At 48.3% G+C, this 17,020-nt stretch overlaps 1 protein-coding gene across 3 annotated transcripts in view; it reads left to right on the plus strand.

Moving 5' to 3' along the window:
- The window catches only part of vaspb (vasodilator stimulated phosphoprotein b), a 131,733-nt gene that overhangs the window by 85,650 nt on the left and 29,063 nt on the right, over positions 1-17,020 (plus strand). For all 3 annotated transcript variants that reach the window (XM_063059899.1, XM_063059901.1, XM_063059900.1), the window contains exons 2-4: positions 4,108-4,279; positions 10,716-10,896; positions 14,607-14,670. In XM_063059899.1, the coding sequence (XP_062915969.1) occupies positions 4,108-4,279; positions 10,716-10,896; positions 14,607-14,670 (417 nt within the window). The remainder of the gene's footprint in view (positions 1-4,107; positions 4,280-10,715; positions 10,897-14,606; positions 14,671-17,020) is intronic.

The following is a 17,020-nucleotide window of genomic DNA, read 5'->3' on the forward strand; positions in this document are numbered from 1 at the left end:
TGATTTAAAAACTTGCTCTCCACTCCACACAGACAAATACAGCACTGTGTTAAAGTGTTAGGCACTCTATATAGTATCTGTCTTTTGCACAGTACTGTAAAACTGAACCACTTCAAAGTTCAAAGTAAATTGATTAAAGTATGTTCGTGTCACCACATACTACCTTGAGATCAGCTTTCTCGCAGGCATTCACAGTTGAACAGAGAGGTACCATGGAATCAATGAAAAATTGCCCATGAAGAATGACAAACAGCCAATGTGCCAAAGATGACAAACTAATATTAATGATAACAAATGATACTGAGAACATGAGTTGAAAAGTCTTTGAAAGTGAGTCTGTAGGTTGTGGAATCAGTTCAGAGTTGGGGTGAGTGAAGTTATCCACACTGGTTCAGGAGTCTGATGTGTGGAATCAGTTCAGAGTTGGGGTGAGTGAAGTTATCCACACTGGTTCAGGAGCCTGATGTGTGGAATCAGTTCAGAGTTGGGGTGAGTGAAGTTATCCACACTGGTTCAGGAGCCTGATGTGTTGAATCAGTTCAGTGTTGGGGTGAGTGAAGTTATCCACACTGGTTCAGGAGTCTGATGTGTGGAATCAGTTCAGAGTTGGGGTGAGTGAAGTTATCCACACTGGTTCAGGAGTCTGATGTGTGGGACAGTTCAGAGTTGGGGTGAGTGAAGTTATCCACACTGGTTCAGGAGCCTGATGTGTGGAATCAGTTCAGAGTTGGGGTGAGTGAAGTTATCCACACTGGTTCAGGAGTCTGATGTGTTGAATCAGTTCAGAGTTGGGGTGAGTGAAGTTATTCACACTGGTTCAGGAGTCTGATGTGTTGAATCAGTTCAGAGTTGGGGTGAGTGAAGTTATCCACACTGGTTCAGGAGTCTGATGTGTTGAATCAGTTCAGAGTTGGGGTGAGTGAAGTTATCCACACTGGTTCAGGAGTCTGATGTGTGGAATCAGTTCAGAGTTGGGGTGAGTGAAGTTATCCACACTGGTTCAGGAGTCTGATGTGTGGGACAGTTCAGAGTTGGGGTGAGTGAAGTTATCCACACTGGTTCAGGAGCCTGATGTGTTGAATCAGTTCAGAGTTGGGGTGAGTGAAGTTATTCACACTGGTTCAGGAGTCTGATGTGTTGAATCAGTTCAGAGTTGGGGTGAGTGAAGTTATCCACACTGGTTCAGGAGTCTGATGTGTGGAATCAGTTCAGAGTTGGGGTGAGTGAAGTTATTCACACTGGTTCAGGAGTCTGATGTGTTGAATCAGTTCAGAGTTGGGGTGAGTGAAGTTATTCACACTGGTTCAGGAGTCTGATGTGTTGAATCAGTTCAGAGTTGGGGTGAGTGAAGTTATCCACACTGGTTCAGGAGTCTGATGTGTGGAATCAGTTCAGAGTTGGGGTGAGTGAAGTTATTCACACTGGTTCAGGAGTCTGATGTGTTGAATCAGTTCAGAGTTGGGGTGAGTGAAGTTATCCACACTGGTTCAGGAGCCTGATGTGTTGAATCAGTTCAGAGTTGGGGTGAGTGAAGTTATTCACACTGGTTCAGGAGTCTGATGTGTTGAATCAGTTCAGAGTTGGGGTGAGTGAAGTTATCCACACTGGTTCAGGAGCCTGATGGTTGTAGGGTAATAACTGTTCCTGAACCAGGTGGTGTGGGACCTGAGACTTTCCGGACAGAAAGATAGACTGGAGATGGGTCAAATAAAGAGGTAAGACAAGGGATGGAGAAAGAGCTGGCAACACCTATCGAGGTCATAAGAGGTTCTGCAGATGCTGGAAATCTAGAGCAATGCCCTCAGTGCCTTATTGGAGATGCTCAGGGCAGTGCAGTAGTGAGGCAGTTAGCGCAATGCTTTGCATCACCAGTAATCAATTCAACTCTTGCTACCGTCCGTAAGGAGTTTGTACGTTCTCCCTGTGACCATGCAGGCTTCCGCCGGCTGCTCCGGTTTCCTCCCCCATTGCAAAGTTGTGCGCACGCTTTGTTTACAGCTGAAGAATGGCTGCACGGCAGGCTGACCCTTTGTTGTGGTACCAACAACGCATTTCACTATGTTTTGATTTTTCAATGTAAATGGACAAATAAAGCCAATCTTTAAGAATCTTTCTCTGTACCACTGTTCACACGTACCTGAAGATTGTCCAAGTGCTGTTTCAGTCTGTGACGATCACACAGTGCACGTGTACCGTACGTTGTATTCCTTGTGCATGGTGAAGGCTGCTTATCTTTACAGTGAACTTTTGTAGAAAGAATAAAGGTGTAGAATATTTTCTAAACAGGGAGCAAATTCAGAAGTCACTGGTGCAAAGGGAGTCCTCGTGCAGATTCCCTGAAGGTCAGTGGTGAGGAAGGCAAAAGCAAGGATGTAACGTTGAGAATTTATAATGCATTGATCAGACCGCACTTGGAGCATCGAGAGCTGTTTTGGGCCTGTTATCCAAGAAAGGATATGTTGGCATTGGAGAGGGTCCAGAGCCAGCTCACAAAAATGATTCTGGGATTGAAATGGTTAACATGTGAGGAGTGTTTAATGGCTTTGTGCTGTACTCGCTGTAAGCGTTGAAGAATGAGGGGGACCTCATAGAAACCTATTGAATATTGAGAGGCCTGGATTGAGTGGATGTGGAGAGGATGTTTCCTGTAGTGAGGGGGAGTCTAAGACCAGAGGACACAGCCTCAGAATAGAGAGAATAGAGGAACAACTTTAACCAGAGGGTGAATCTATGGAATTCCTTGCCGCAGACACCTGTGGAGGCCAAGTCATTGGGTATATTTAAAGCAGAGGTTGATAGGTTCTTGATTAGACAGGATGTCAATGGTTACGGGGAGAAGACAGGAGAATGGGGTTGCGAGGGAAAATAAATCAGCCATGATGAAATGGCGGAGCGGACTTGATGGGCCAAGTGGCCTATTTCTGCTCCTGTGTCTAATGGAATATGAAGCGGTTTGAGTTCGGTTGTGTAGGAGAAATGGTAAGAGTGACTCCTGTTCCCCTTATTTAGTCTACAGTTGGTGCTGTGAATTCCGAATCTGATAAGACCGTAAGATATAGAAGCAGAATTAGGCTATTTGGCCATCGAGTCTGCTCTGCCATTTCATCATGCCTAATCCATTTTCCATCTCAGCCCCAATCTCCTGCCTTCTCCCAATATCCTTTCATGGCCTGACCAATTAATCAACTTCTGCCTTAAATACACCCAATGACTTGGCCTCCACAGCTGCCTATGGCAAAGAATTCCACAGATTCACCACTCCCTGGCAAAAGAAATTCCTCCTCATCTCCATTCTAAAAGGACACCCTTCTATTCTGTAGCTGTGTCCTCTGGTCTTATACTCCCCCACCATAGGAAACATTCTCTCCACACCCACTCTGGCGAGGCCTTTCACCATTCAATAGTTTTCAACCCTCGTTCTTCTGAATCCCAGTGACCTGGGCCTATGAAACAATTCGGAGCCCTGCTGTAGGTCAGTGTGCAAATCTGTGTTTGCTGGAATAACAAGACTGGCGGGGGGGGGGCGGGGGGGTGTTGTGGTAAAAGGCAGGGACCCCAGGCCGCAGTGTAAAGGTTGACTGGACGTGTGTGCATATTGGCGGCGGCTGTGTGGACTCTCCACATCAAAACCGTCCTCACTGTAGCAAAGTGCACTGGGCTGTGGGGGAAAAGCAGGGACTGTTGTCTGCTCTCCTCATCCTCCCTCCTTCCCTCCGTCCCTCTCTCCCTTCCTCCCTTCCTTCCTCCCTCTCATCCTCGTTCCTCCCTCTCATTCTCACTCCTCTGTCACCTGCTTCCTGGAGCTGGTCATGAGGGAAACTCTCCCTTCCCTCCCCCCCGCCCCACCCCGGACTCTCTCCTTCTTCCTCCTTTTTCCCCATTTTTCTTTTTCCTTTCTCTTTTTTCATTCTCTTTCTCTTTCTCCCCCGGCCCTCCGTCACCCCCCCCCCATTCTGCAATGGAGATGTTTGTGAATATATCTCGGAACAGATTACTCTGATCAGATGGAGCCAGCTGTTCACCGGACTGCTCAGACACCCTCCTTGTTTCTGTTTGATGTCAGAAGCTTCTCTCTGGTGCTGACCTATGTTCCTCTGGTTGTTTCAGCGAAACCAGTATATGCCAGGCTCGAGCCACGGTGATGATCTATGATGATGCCAATAAGAAATGGGTTCCGGCAGGCACCGGGCCACAGGTTTTCAGTCGTGTCCACATCTACCACAACCCCGGCAACAACACCTTCCGAGTGGTGGGCCGTAAAATCCAGCAGGATCAGCAGGTACTGGGCTGGGCCGTTGCCTGGGCGGGAGTGGGAGGCGGGGACGGAGGGAATGTCTACTGGGTTCAACTTGCTACTTCACGGCTTTGGGTGGCAGGGTGGAGATGCATCTCTACCAAAGGAGGGGTAAGGCACTACCTCCCTCTGCTTGCCTGCAGATCACCCTTGGGCAAGGTGTAGCACCTGCCTATCACAAGTCCTGGTTATGCGACCACTGACACCAGGCAGACAATCTCTGAAGAGTATTGATAATGGCTGGGGTCACCCGTCTCGTAAAGATGCTGGCCAGAAGGAAACAATGACAGACAACTCCTATAGAAAAATTTGCCCAGAACAGTCATCATCATGGAGACCATGATCGGCCATAGAAACATAGAAAATAAGTGCAGGAGTAGGCCATTCGGCCCTTCGAGCCTGCACCGCCATTTATTATGATCATGGCTGATCATCCAACTCAGAACCCCGCCCCAGCCTTCCCTCCATACCCCCTGATCCCCGTAGCCACAAGGGCCATATCTAACTCCCTCTTAAATATAGCCAATGAACTGGCCTCAACTGTTTCCTGTGGCAGAGAATTCCACAGATTCACCACTCTCTGTGTGAAGAAGTTTTTCCTAATCTCGGTCTTAAAAGGCTTCACCTTTATCCTCAAACTGTGGCCCCTTGTTCTGGACTTCCCCAACATCGGGAACAATCTTCCTGCAGCTAGTCTGTCCAATCCCTTTAGGATTTTATACATTTCAATCAGATCCCCCCTCAATCTTCTAAATTCCAACGAGTACAAGCCCAGTTCATCCAGTCTTTCTTCATATGAAAGTCCTGCCATCCCAGGAATCAATCTGGTGAACCTTCTTTGTACTCCCTCTATGGCAAGGATGTCTTTCCTCAGATTAGGGGACCAAAACTGCACACAATACTCCAGGTGTGGTCTCACCAAGGCCTTGTACAACTGCAGTAGTACCTCCCTGCTCCTGTACTTGAATCCTCTCGCTATAAATGCCAGCATACCATTCGCCTTTTTCACCGCCTGCTGTACCTGCATGCCCACTTTCAATGACTGGTGTATAATGACACCCAGGTCTCGTTGCACCTCCCCTTTTCCTAATCGGCCACCATTCAGATAATAATCTGTTTTCCTATTTTTGCCACCAAAGTGGATAACTTCACATTTATCCACATTAAATTGCATTTGCCATGAATTTGCCCACTCACCCAACCTATCCAAGTCACCCTGCATCCTCTTAGCATCCTCCTCACAGCTAACACTGCCACCCAGCTTCGTGTCATCCGCAAACTTGGAGATGCTGCATTTAATTCCCTCATCCAAGTCATTAATATATATTGTAAACAACTGGGGTCCCAGCACTGAGCCTTGCGGTACCCCACTAGTCACCGCCTGCCATTCTGAAAAAGTCCCGTTTATTCCCACTCTTTGCTTCCTGTCTGCTAACCAATTCTCCATCCACATCAATACTTTACCCCCAATACCGTATGCTTTAAGTTTGCACACTAATCTCCTGTGTGGGACCTTGTCAAATGCCTTTTGAAAATCCAAATATACCACATCCACTGGTTCTCCCCTATCCACTCTACTAGTTACATCCTCAAAAAATTCTATGAGATTCGTCAGACATGATTTTCCTTTCACAAATCCATGTTGACTTTGTCCGATGATTTCACCGCTTTCCAAATGTGCTGTTATCACATCTTTGATAACTGACTCCAGCAGTTTCCCCACCACCGACGTTAGGCTAACCGGTCTATAATTCCCCGGTTTCTCTCTCCCTGCTTTTTTAAAAAGTGGGGTTACATTAGCCACCCTCCAATCCTCAGGAACTAGTCCAGAATCTAACGAGTCTTGAAAAATTATCACTAATGCATCCACTATTTCTTGGGCTACTTCCTTAAGCACTCCAGGATGCAGACCATCTGGCCCTGGGGATTTATCTGCCTTCAATCCCTTCAATTTACCTAACACCACTTCCCTACTAACATGTATTTCCCTCAATTCCTCCATCTCACTTGACCCTCTGTCCCCTACTATTTCTGGAAGATTATTTATGTCCTCCTTAGTGAAGACAGAACCAAAGTAATTATTCAATTGGTCTGCCATGTCCTTGCTCCCCATAATCAATTCACCTGTTTCTGTCTGCAGGGGACCTACATTTGTCTTTATCAGTCTTTTCCTTTTTACATATCTATAAAAGATACCACCCACCTCTCATGTGTGCAACAACAGGAATTCTGCAGATGCTGGAAATTCAAGCAACACACATCAAAGTTGCTGCCTGGCCTGCTGCGTTCACCAGCAACTTTGATGTGTGTTGCACCTCTCACGTGCTCCAGTTTCCTCCCATGTTCTGAAGATATGCGGGCTGATAGGGGGAGGTGAGTTGCCCCTCGCCAGTGGGTGAGGGGGCAGAATGTGAGGGTAGTTGATTAGAGAGTGAGGAGGATAAAATGGGATCAATAGAACAGTTCAGGCTCTTTGGCCTGGAACGCCGTGCTGATCTTTTTACCTACTTCAAGATCGATCTAAAGTTCTCTCCCACGTAGACCTTCATTTGTCATTCATCCATGTGTCTCATAAAAATCAAAATCAGGTTTAATATCTCTGGCATATGTTGTGAAATTTTTTTGTTATGCGGCAGCAATACAGCGAAATACATGATAATAAAGACTGAGAATTACAATAATTATGTGTGTATATATACAGTTGCAAGAAAAAAGTTTGTGAATGCTTTGTGAAACACCCTGGTTTCCTTGGCTGCGTAAGTCGAGGGAGGACGATCTCCGGCCCCGCCAATGTGTGTGATTGAGGCGCGAGCCCATCCCGAACCCCGTTTGTGTAGATGCTGTGTAATTCACTACCCTGTTATAAATTAGTGCCACGAAATAACAAACAGTACAGCACATACAAATGAAAGATTTATCTTTATAATTCTTTAATTTGACTAAAGGGTTAGTAAAGAAAAGAACAAAAAAGAAAAGGGCCCAGTTTAATGGAACAGTCTAATGTGCACAAGTTGGAGCTCACGGTTTCCCCAAGTCACCGATCCTCCATCCGTCTCACCCCGAGTTTCATCAAATCACGGTCCTGCTCCGGGTCAAATCCTACAACCTCTTCTCTCTGGCGTCTTCCCTCTTCATCTCCCCGCGGACCAAAAAAACACCCCAAGCCCAACCTTAGTGACCCTCACCAGAGAAGCCTCCCCTTCAATTCAACCACCCTAACTGGATGGCAGACAATTCTCCTCATCTCTTACCTTCAACGATAACCCAAACATAAGCTGAAACAAGTCACTCTCACAGAACAGCACAAAATGAAATACATACAGCATAACAGTGAAAATATGAACAAAGGCATTACGTTTGCAATTACTGGGTTACTGCATTCATTACTCATAAAATGTGGTCTGATCTTCATCTGTCACAATAATAACAAACACACCAACTGTTGTACTTCTCATCAATACTGAGTACCATCAATGTTCAAAAAAAGTATGTGAACGGGGGGGGGGGGCGCGGCGGTAATGCCTTCTACAAAAGCTATTTGGAGTCTGGTGTTCCAATCAATGAGATGAGATTGGAGGTGTGGGTTGCAGCTCTATATAAAAGAAAAAGACACACAAAGTCAGGTTACTGACAGAACCTGCTCTTCTCAAGAAAGTTCTGCATATGTGCACCATGCCTCGATCAAAACAACTTTCAGAGGATCTTAGAAGAAGAATTGTAGAGATGCATGAAGCTAGAAAAGACTACAAAAGCATTTCTAAAGACCTGAGTGTTCATCAGAGAAATTGTCTACAAATGGAGGAAGCTCAGTCCTGTTGCTACTCTCCCTCGGAGTGGGCATCCTGCAAAGATCACACACGAGCACAACGTGCAGTGCTGAAGGAGGTGGAAAAGAACCCAAGGGTTACATCACAAATCTCAAGAACTTGCTGGAGTCTCTGTTCATGTGTTCATTATAAGAAAAACAGTGAAGAAGAATGGTGTTCATGGAAGGACACACGGAGGAAACCACTACTGTAAAAAACAAAACATAAGATGATGAGAGGCATTGATCGTGTGGATAGCCAGAGGCTTTTTCCCAGGACTGAAATGGTTAACACGAGGGGCATAGTTTTAAGGTGCTTGGAAATAGGTACAAGGGGGATGTCAGAGGTAAGGATGGTGGGTGCGTGGAATACATTGCTGGCGGCAGTGGTGGAGATGGGTACAACAGGGGCTTTTAAGAGACTCTTAGATAGGTACATGGAGCTTAGAAAAATAGAGGGCTGTGCATTAGGAAAATTCCAGGCAGCTTCTAGAGTAGGTTATGGTCGGCACAACATTGTGGGCCGAAGGGCCTGTAATGTGCTGTAGATTTCTGTTTCTTTGCCTCTACCGCCTCCTCTGACGAGGCGTTCCTCACACATACCACTGTCTGTGTGTAAAAAACAAACTACCTCTGACATCCTCCCCTATACTTTCCTCCAGTCACCGTAAAATTATGCCCCCTTGTTTTCGTAATGTCTGCCCTGGGAAAAAAGTTACCAGCTGTCCTGCCTTCTTGGTCAGGGCGTGAGGGGATACAGGGAGAAGGCAGGAGATAGGGGCTGAGAGGGAAAGGGATCGGCCATGATGAAATGGCAGAGCCAACTCGATGGGCCAAATGGCCTGATTCTGCTCCTATATCTTATAATCTTATCATCTTACACACCTCTATCAAGTCACCACTCATCCTCCTTCGCTCCAAAAAGAAAATCCCTAGCATGCTAACGTTCTCCTCATAAGATGGGCTCTCTCATCCAGGCAGCAGCCTGTTAAATCTCCTCTGCACCCTCTCAAAAGGATCGCCGTAGGACTGGTGTGGGCCCGGTGGTTAGTGTGGGCCTGGTGGTTAGTGTGGGCCCAGTGAGCCGAATGCCTGTTTACATCTTGTACATCTGTTAATAGCCTTTGTGTGACTGGACGAATTGGCTTCTGACATTGAGCGTGATTCTTAGTGGGCAGCGACATTGTGCATGACATGTGTCCTTCTTTAGTGAGATTTGAGGGCCCCAGCAAGGTGCTTGTTGGGCCTGTGCTCGCTGGAGCTTAGAGGAATGAGTAGGGGGTCTCATTGAAGTCCATCGAATATTGAAAGGACTAGAAAGAGCAGATGTGGAGAGAATGTTTCCAACAGTGTCTAAGACCAGCGGGCACAGCCTCAGAATAGAAGGATGTCACTTTAGAACAGATATGTGAAGGAATTTCTTCAGCCAGAGAGTGGTAAGTCTGTGGAATTCATTGCCACAGACGGCAGTGAAGGCCAAATCATTGGGTATATTTAACGTGGAGGACGATAGGCTCACCTCTCACCCTTTGACCCTCAACACAGAAGCGCCTCAGGGTTGTGTCTGTAAACCCATGTCTATGTCGCCACCCACAGCTCCAATCTACTAACTAAATTTGCTGACGATACTACATTGATTGGCCTTGTCTCAAATAATAATGAGGCAGCCTACAGCAAAGAAGTCATCACCCTGACACAGTGGTGTCAAGATAACAGCCTCTCCTTCAATGTCGCAAAAACAAAGGAGCTGGTTGTGGACTACAGGAGGAATGGAGATGGGCTAACCCCTATTGACATCAATGGATCTGGGGTTGAGAGGGTGAACAGGTTTAAGTTCCTCGGCATAAACATCACCGAGAATCTCACGTGGTCTGTACATATTGGTTGTGTGGTGAAATAAGCACAACAGCGCCTCCTTCACCTCAGACGGTTGAAGAAGTTCGACATGAGTCCCCAGATCTTAAGGACTTTCTACAGGGACGCAATAGAGAGCATCCTGACTGGCTGCATCACTGCCTGGTATGGGAACTGTACCTCCCTCAATCGCAGGACTCTGCAGAGAGTGGTGCGGACAGCCCAGCGCATCTGTACATGTGAACTTCCCACTATTCAGGACATTTACAAAGACAGGTGTGAAAAAAGGGCCCAAAGGATCATTGGGGACCCAAATCACCCCAACCACAAACTGTTCTAGCTGTTATCATCCAGGAAACAGTACTGCAGCATAAAAGCCAGGACCAACAGTCTCCAGGACAGCTTCTTCCACCAGACCATCAGACTGATTAATTCATACTGACACAACTGTATTTCTACGTTATAATGACTATCCTGTTGCACATACTATTTGTTACAAATGACTATAAATTGCACATTCGGACAGAGACGTAATGTAAAGATTTTTACTCAAGTATGTGAAGGATGTAAGAAGAAAAGTCAATTTAATTCAATTCTGTATTAGTCAGGGTATCAAAGGTTACTGGGAGAAGCCAGGAGAATGGGTTTGATAGGGTTAATGAATCACCCATGATCGAAAGGCGGAGCAAACTCGATGAGCTGAATGACCTAGTTCTGCTCCTGTCTTACCATCTTAACCCTTTCTTCTCTGGTGCCTTTTAGGTAGTGATAAACTGCCCGATCGTCAAAGGCCTCAAGTATAACCAGGCCACACCGAGTTTCCACCAGTGGAGAGACATGCGGCAGGTCTGGGGGCTGAACTTTGGGAGCAAGGAGGACGCAGTGCTGTTTGCCAACGGGATGCAGCATGCCCTCGAAATACTCGACAGCACGGCGGTTGCGGGTAAGTGAAATTAAACCAAAGGTGGGAGCAGAGAGGGAGCCTCGGTCTTGTGCCCATCAGCGAAGGTATGCTGTTCCCCCTGATCTGCGCGGGTGCACGGCCACTCAGTAACTGAAATGCTCCCGCGCACATAGCCTTTGTTGCCATGCAGCTAAAAAAATCTTTATGTTAATAAAATTTTGAGAATATATTAGTATAGTTATGAAATTTCGTTGATATATTTTATGGTTTATATTCATTAATTCGTAATTAACAGAATATTTTTCAATTATTTTAGCAAAGATTTCAAAATTATATTAGCTCAGGATCTAGTGCTTTCCCAGTGTATATGACGGATAAACTCTTCTTGGGCTTCCAGCTGGGTACAGGTATTGATTATAACCGAGGTTTCGATGACAAACTCTGCCGTCTTCATCGAGGGTGATGCCCGGGCATGACTAGTCCGGTGGTAATTGTACCCCCGTAGTCTGTTCCCCCGAATGGTTAGTCCTCATCCAATCAGGTTTCTGCTCTCCCATCTTGTTTACAATCGAATTCCAGTTCTTACTTAGAACGAGACCATCGTCTTTGTTAGCATTCTTTTCCTCTAGTTTCATTTCAATGGCTTCCTTTACCAGGCGGTCCCAGAAACCGTGACACAGCACAGTAGCTTCGTGCTAAAGTCAATCCCGTAGCTAATGTGAATGCCGTGTTCTATTACCTCCAGTTTCTCCGCGTAACCCAAGCAGATACACCTCCTGTGCTCCTTGATGCGGGTTTCCACCATGCGTCCTGTATGCCTGCTGTAAGCTGCTCGGCATTCACAGGGAATCCTGTAAACACCAGCCCTCCTGAGTCCCCGGTCATCTTCGACCCGTGTCAGCTGTGATTTGAGCTTCCTTACGGGTTTGTGGATGGTGTTAATCTGGTATTTCTTCAGGATCCTGGCAATCCTTCCGGAAACTGTGGTAAAGAGTTTCGCCTTGTTAGGTTTCCTGGTTTTTCCATAGGCCCTCTTAAGGGCCCGATTGATTTCCTTCGCCTTGTAGCCATCCTGTAAACTAGAGGAAAAGAATTTTAACAAAGTCAAAGGTCTTGCTCGAAGTAAGAACAGGAATTCAGTTGTAAACAGGATGGAAGAGTGGAAGCCTGATTGGATGAGGACTGACCAATCAGGAGGGACAGACTACAGGGTATAAATACCACTGGACTAGACAACATTCCTGAGGAATTTGTCATCAAAACGTCAATTACAATCGTTACCTGTACCCGGCTGGAAGCCCGAGAACGGTTTATCCATCACATATGCTGGGAAAGCACGAGGTTCTATGCTAATATAATTTTGATATCTATCAATATAATTGAAAAATATCCTGTAATTATATGTTAATGAAGATAAATTATAGACTTTCTAAATGATAAACATACCACAGCCTTTGCTTTGAAACATTTTAGAGCTTCAACATAGTTACATTGTCAGTGTTTCAAGTTACACTGTTATAAATTGTAACAATAACACAAAATGGAAGTTGGGAGCTCATTGTTAATAAACTACCAGTCCACTGAATGTCGACACCATCTAATCAAAACATTTTACTTTTGCCATTGTGCCTGTCAGTTGTTTTGACTGCCTGATGCTGTTTATTTGCGTTGTGAGTTGTAGTTTGTGTTTGTTTGATCTGCAAGTTTTAAAAAAAAGTAAACATTTGAAAAGTGCCACGCAGTTTTCAGACCATATAAGAGTTTCCTGCTCAGAATAATGGCTGGTCTGCACATCTGTAAACTATCCGGTCCCCCCACCCCCCCATTTGTGACATTTACCAGGAGCTTTTCATATGAAGGGCCTGAAACATTGTTGAGGATCCCTACCAGCCATCCCGCAATCTCTCTGATGTATCACCGTTAGGAAGGAGGTACAGGAGTATCAGGACTAGGACTGCCAGACCCTCCGGCCGTGAGGCTAATGAATCTCCTTCCGCCACCAAGGTCTCATCACTAGGACAGCGAGATGTTCACTGTCTACCTGTGCTGCACGCTGCATGCACTTTGGATTATAGTTTTATGAACTTATTTGTGTAATATTTTTTATATATGTTGTGTGTGATATATGTTTTGTGGCTGCACCCTGGTCTGGAGAAAAGTTGTTTTGTTAAATGACAATAAACTTGAACTTCTCCATAGATACTGCCTGACCTACTGAGTTCCTCAAGCATTCTGTATGTGTTACTTGGAGCCACAAAGGTTCTAAACTTTGTTGTAATATGTATCACTCCTTGGCACAAACCAGAAGATGTGGATTTAGCTTCATTTTCGGCTGTACATTTAGCTAGTCTCCTTCCAGTTCCTCCCTTGGCCCCCCTGAATCCCAGAGCAATCCTCGCTGCTTCCTGTTTCAAACTATTAACGTGGGGATTTCCCCTACACCGCTGTTGGCGTACTGTCTGGTATCCTTTCTGCATTTCGAGCGAGAAACTTCACTTGTGAGGTTTCGCCGCGGGAATGTCCAAAAGTTGGCATTTCCCGAACACCTCTGACTTTCGCTTCCAATTTGCGCAAACCAGCTTCGACATTCGAGGTTCCAGTGCTACAATTGATGTGGGATTGGAGCAGGGGCTCCCGACCTGGGGCCCGCACACCCCTCGGTTCTTCGCAGGGGTCCATCGCATAATAAAAGGTTGGGAACCCCGGAATTAGAGCCTCATTTACAATCTCCTGAACTAGGCACATCTTCTGGGCAAAGTTCCTTGTGAGTTTGTGAACCCCTTGGAAGAGTGAATAAACTCTTCTCTGGCCTCCAGTCAGGTACAGGTATTGATTTTAACCGTCATTTCGATGACAAACTCTGTTGTCTTCATCAGGGATGATGCCTAGGCGTGTCTAGTCTGACACTGGCCTAGACGTGGCCAAGCGTCATCCCCGATGAAGATGGCAGAGTTTGTCATCAAAACATCGGTTAGAATCGATACCTGTACCCGGCTGGAAGCCAGAGAAGAGTTTAGCCATCATATGTGCCAGGAAAGCACTAGATCTTTTTCCTTGGAAGAATTTCACAGAAACTTTTTTTTGAGTTCTTCCTTTCGATAGTTTTGGCTGCGAGTGTGACCTTTATGCGTGACACTTTTACAGTGCCAGCGACCCCGGTCAATTCCTGCCACTGTCTGTGTTTGATCATTCTCTCAGTGACCGCACGGCTTCCCTCTGGGTCCTCTGGTTACCTCCAACGTTCCAAAGATGTACGGGTTAGTAGGTTGGTTAGTCACGTGACTGTATTTGGGCAGCCCGGGCTCGTTCTGCTGCATCTCCAAATAAAACAATTTTTACAAATTATCCCGTTTGCTAAACAGCGCCGACTCACCCCGTCTGCAAGGAACCCTGTCATTAAGCAACAAAATGGAGTGGGAATAGTCAGCAGGTTAGGCAGCATCTGTGGATGGAGAATGCAGTGTCCGTAGCCTCCCTTCATTAATTCTTTTAAGTGTTTATTGGAGGCCAGCTCAGAAATTCCCTCTAAGTTTCTCTGGCCCCCCGCCTTGCTCTCTCCTCCTTCGCCGCCCACCCCCACCCCTGCCCCTTCCTCTGTCTCCCCCCCGCCCCCCGGCCGGAACGCGTTTGATCACGGCCGCGAGGAACCTCGAACCACTTCACGGCGTCGTTGTGCAGGAGCGAGTCATTTCCCCCCCCCCCGGGACAGAGGGGGCATTAACCCCTTGTGCTCTCTGCTCCCTCTGCAGGGCACGGGCCGCCTCGAGCAGTCAACAACGGGCCAACGGCCGAGGAGTTGGAACAGCAGAGAAGGTAAGCGGATGATGAGATGGGGCGTGCATTACGGTGCCAGCGATCCCCAGTCACGGTTCAGTTCCCACCTCCGCCTATAACAGGGACTCTAAAACTCGTGTTCTCACTGTTGTTTGTTTATCTATCGTATTTGCCCAGTTTGTCTTTTGCACATTGGTTACTTGTCAGTTCTTGCGCGTAGTTTTTCATTAATTCTGTTGTGCTTTTACTGTGAATGCCCACAAGAAAATAAATCTCAGGGTGGTATATGGTGACATGTACTGTACTTTAATAACAAATTCACTTTGAACTTTGAGTTTTGAACTGGGAAACCTCTCTGAGCAGAGAAAACCTTGGCAAGTTGCTCTGGTTTTACTCTGTCAGGAGGAGGCTGGACTTCCCCGTCAGACGTCAGATGGTGGTTTCCTTGTTTAATGGTTTGGCATGAGTCCCCAAATCCTAAGAACTTTCTACAGGGGCACAATTGAGAGCATCTTGACTGGCTGGTATAGGAACTGTACTTCCCTCAATCTTCAGGACTCTGCAGAGAGTGGTGTGGACAGCCCAGCACATCTGTAGTTGTGAACTTCCCACTATTCAGGACATTTACAAAGAGCCCAAAGGATCATTAGGGACCCAAGTCACCCCAACCACAAACTGTTCCAGCAGCTACTGTCCGTGAAACGGTACCACAGCTTAAAAGCCAGGACCAACAGGCTCCGGGACAGCTTCTTCCGCCAGGCCATCAGACCGATTAACTCACTCTGATGCAATTATATTTCTAAGTTATATTGACTGTCCTGTTGTACATACTATTCATTACAAATTACTATAAATTGCACATTCAGACAGAGACATAACATAAAGATTTTTACTCCTTATGTATGTGAAGGCTGTGAGAAATAAAGGCAGTTTCAATTCCGTTCAATTCATGGCGGTGAGACTGGGATTCAGAATTCCCTGTAATCGGCTGGGAAAGACTGTCAGTCCGCACTGCTTAGTAGTTTAATCCAATCACCAGCCTGGTTTGTGAGTCAGGCTGCACTGTCTGCTCTGCACCCTGAGCTCTGGTGGCACCCTGTGCCCAGACACTTGATCCCACAGTCAATGTGTGTGTTTGTGATCTTGGGAATTATCCTCTCCAAGCTGAAGGAGGCTCCTCGTAACTTGCAGTGAGTAACCGGTCTCTGTGTCCCTTCTGCTACATGCCTCCTGTCCCTTGGCCCAAACCCTCCCCCTCTGCCCAAACCCTCTCCCTGACCTCGGCCCTCTCCCTGTCCACGGCCCTCTCCCCCTGTCCACGGCCCTCTCCCCCTGTCCACGGCCCTCTCCCCCTGTCCACGGCCCTCTCCCCCTGTCCACGGCCCTCTCCCCCCGTCCTCGGCCCTCTCCCCCCGTCCACGGCCCTCTCCCCCCGTCCTCAGCCCTCCCCCCCCGTCCTCAGCCCTCCCCCCCCGTCCTCAGCCCTCCCTCCCCGTCCGCAGCCCTCCCCCCCCGTCCTCAGCCCTCCCCCCCCGTCCTCAGCCCTCCCCCCCCCGTCCTCAGCCCTCCCCCCCCGTCCTCAGCCCTCCCCCCCTGTCCTCAGCCCTTCCCCCCTGTCCTCGGCCGTCCCCCCCCTGTCCTCGGCCGTCCCCCCCCTGTCCTCGGCCGTCCCCCCCCATCCTCGGCCCTCCCACCCCCATCCTCGGCCCTCCCACCCCCATCCTCGGCCCTCCCCCCCCATCCTCGGCCCTCCCCCGCCGTCCTCGGCCCTCCCCCTGTCCTCGGCCCTCCCCCTGTCCTCGGCCCTCTCCCCCTGTCCACGGCCCTCTCCCCCTGTCCACGGCCCTCTCCCCCTGTCCACGGCCCTCTCCCTGTCCACGGCCCTCTCCCCCTGTCCTCCGCCCTCCCCCTGTCCTCAGCCCTCCCCCCGTCCTCAGCCCTCCCCCCGTCCTCAGCCCTCCCCCCCGTCCTCAGCCCTCCCCCCCCGTCCTCAGCCATCCCCCCCCGTCCTCAGCCATCCCCCCCCGTCCTCAGCCATCCCCCCCCACCGTCCTCAGCCCTCCCCCCCCCGTCCTCAGCCCTCCCCTTCAGTCCTCGGCCCTCTCCCCCGTCCTCAGCTCTCAACCTCTGCCTCTCTCTTCCCCTCGGCCCTCCCCCCGCCTCTCCCTCCCCCTCCACCTCGGCCCTCCCCCCCCGCCTCTCCCTCCCCCTCGGCCCTCTTTCCCCTTAACCTCCTCTGGCTCCTCAGTCTGCCCCGTGCCCAGGGGTCAAGATCCCCAGGAGTTCTCCAATCCCCACTGAGCCCTCAGCAAAGAAAGCTCTTCCCAATCCCAGTTGGTCCCCGCGATCACAGGCAAGCCTGCAGCATGACTCCCACCACACCCGACCG

This window comes from Mobula hypostoma, chromosome 10 (assembly GCF_963921235.1).
Source record: "Mobula hypostoma chromosome 10, sMobHyp1.1, whole genome shotgun sequence".
Lineage (NCBI taxonomy): Eukaryota > Metazoa > Chordata > Chondrichthyes > Myliobatiformes > Myliobatidae > Mobula > Mobula hypostoma.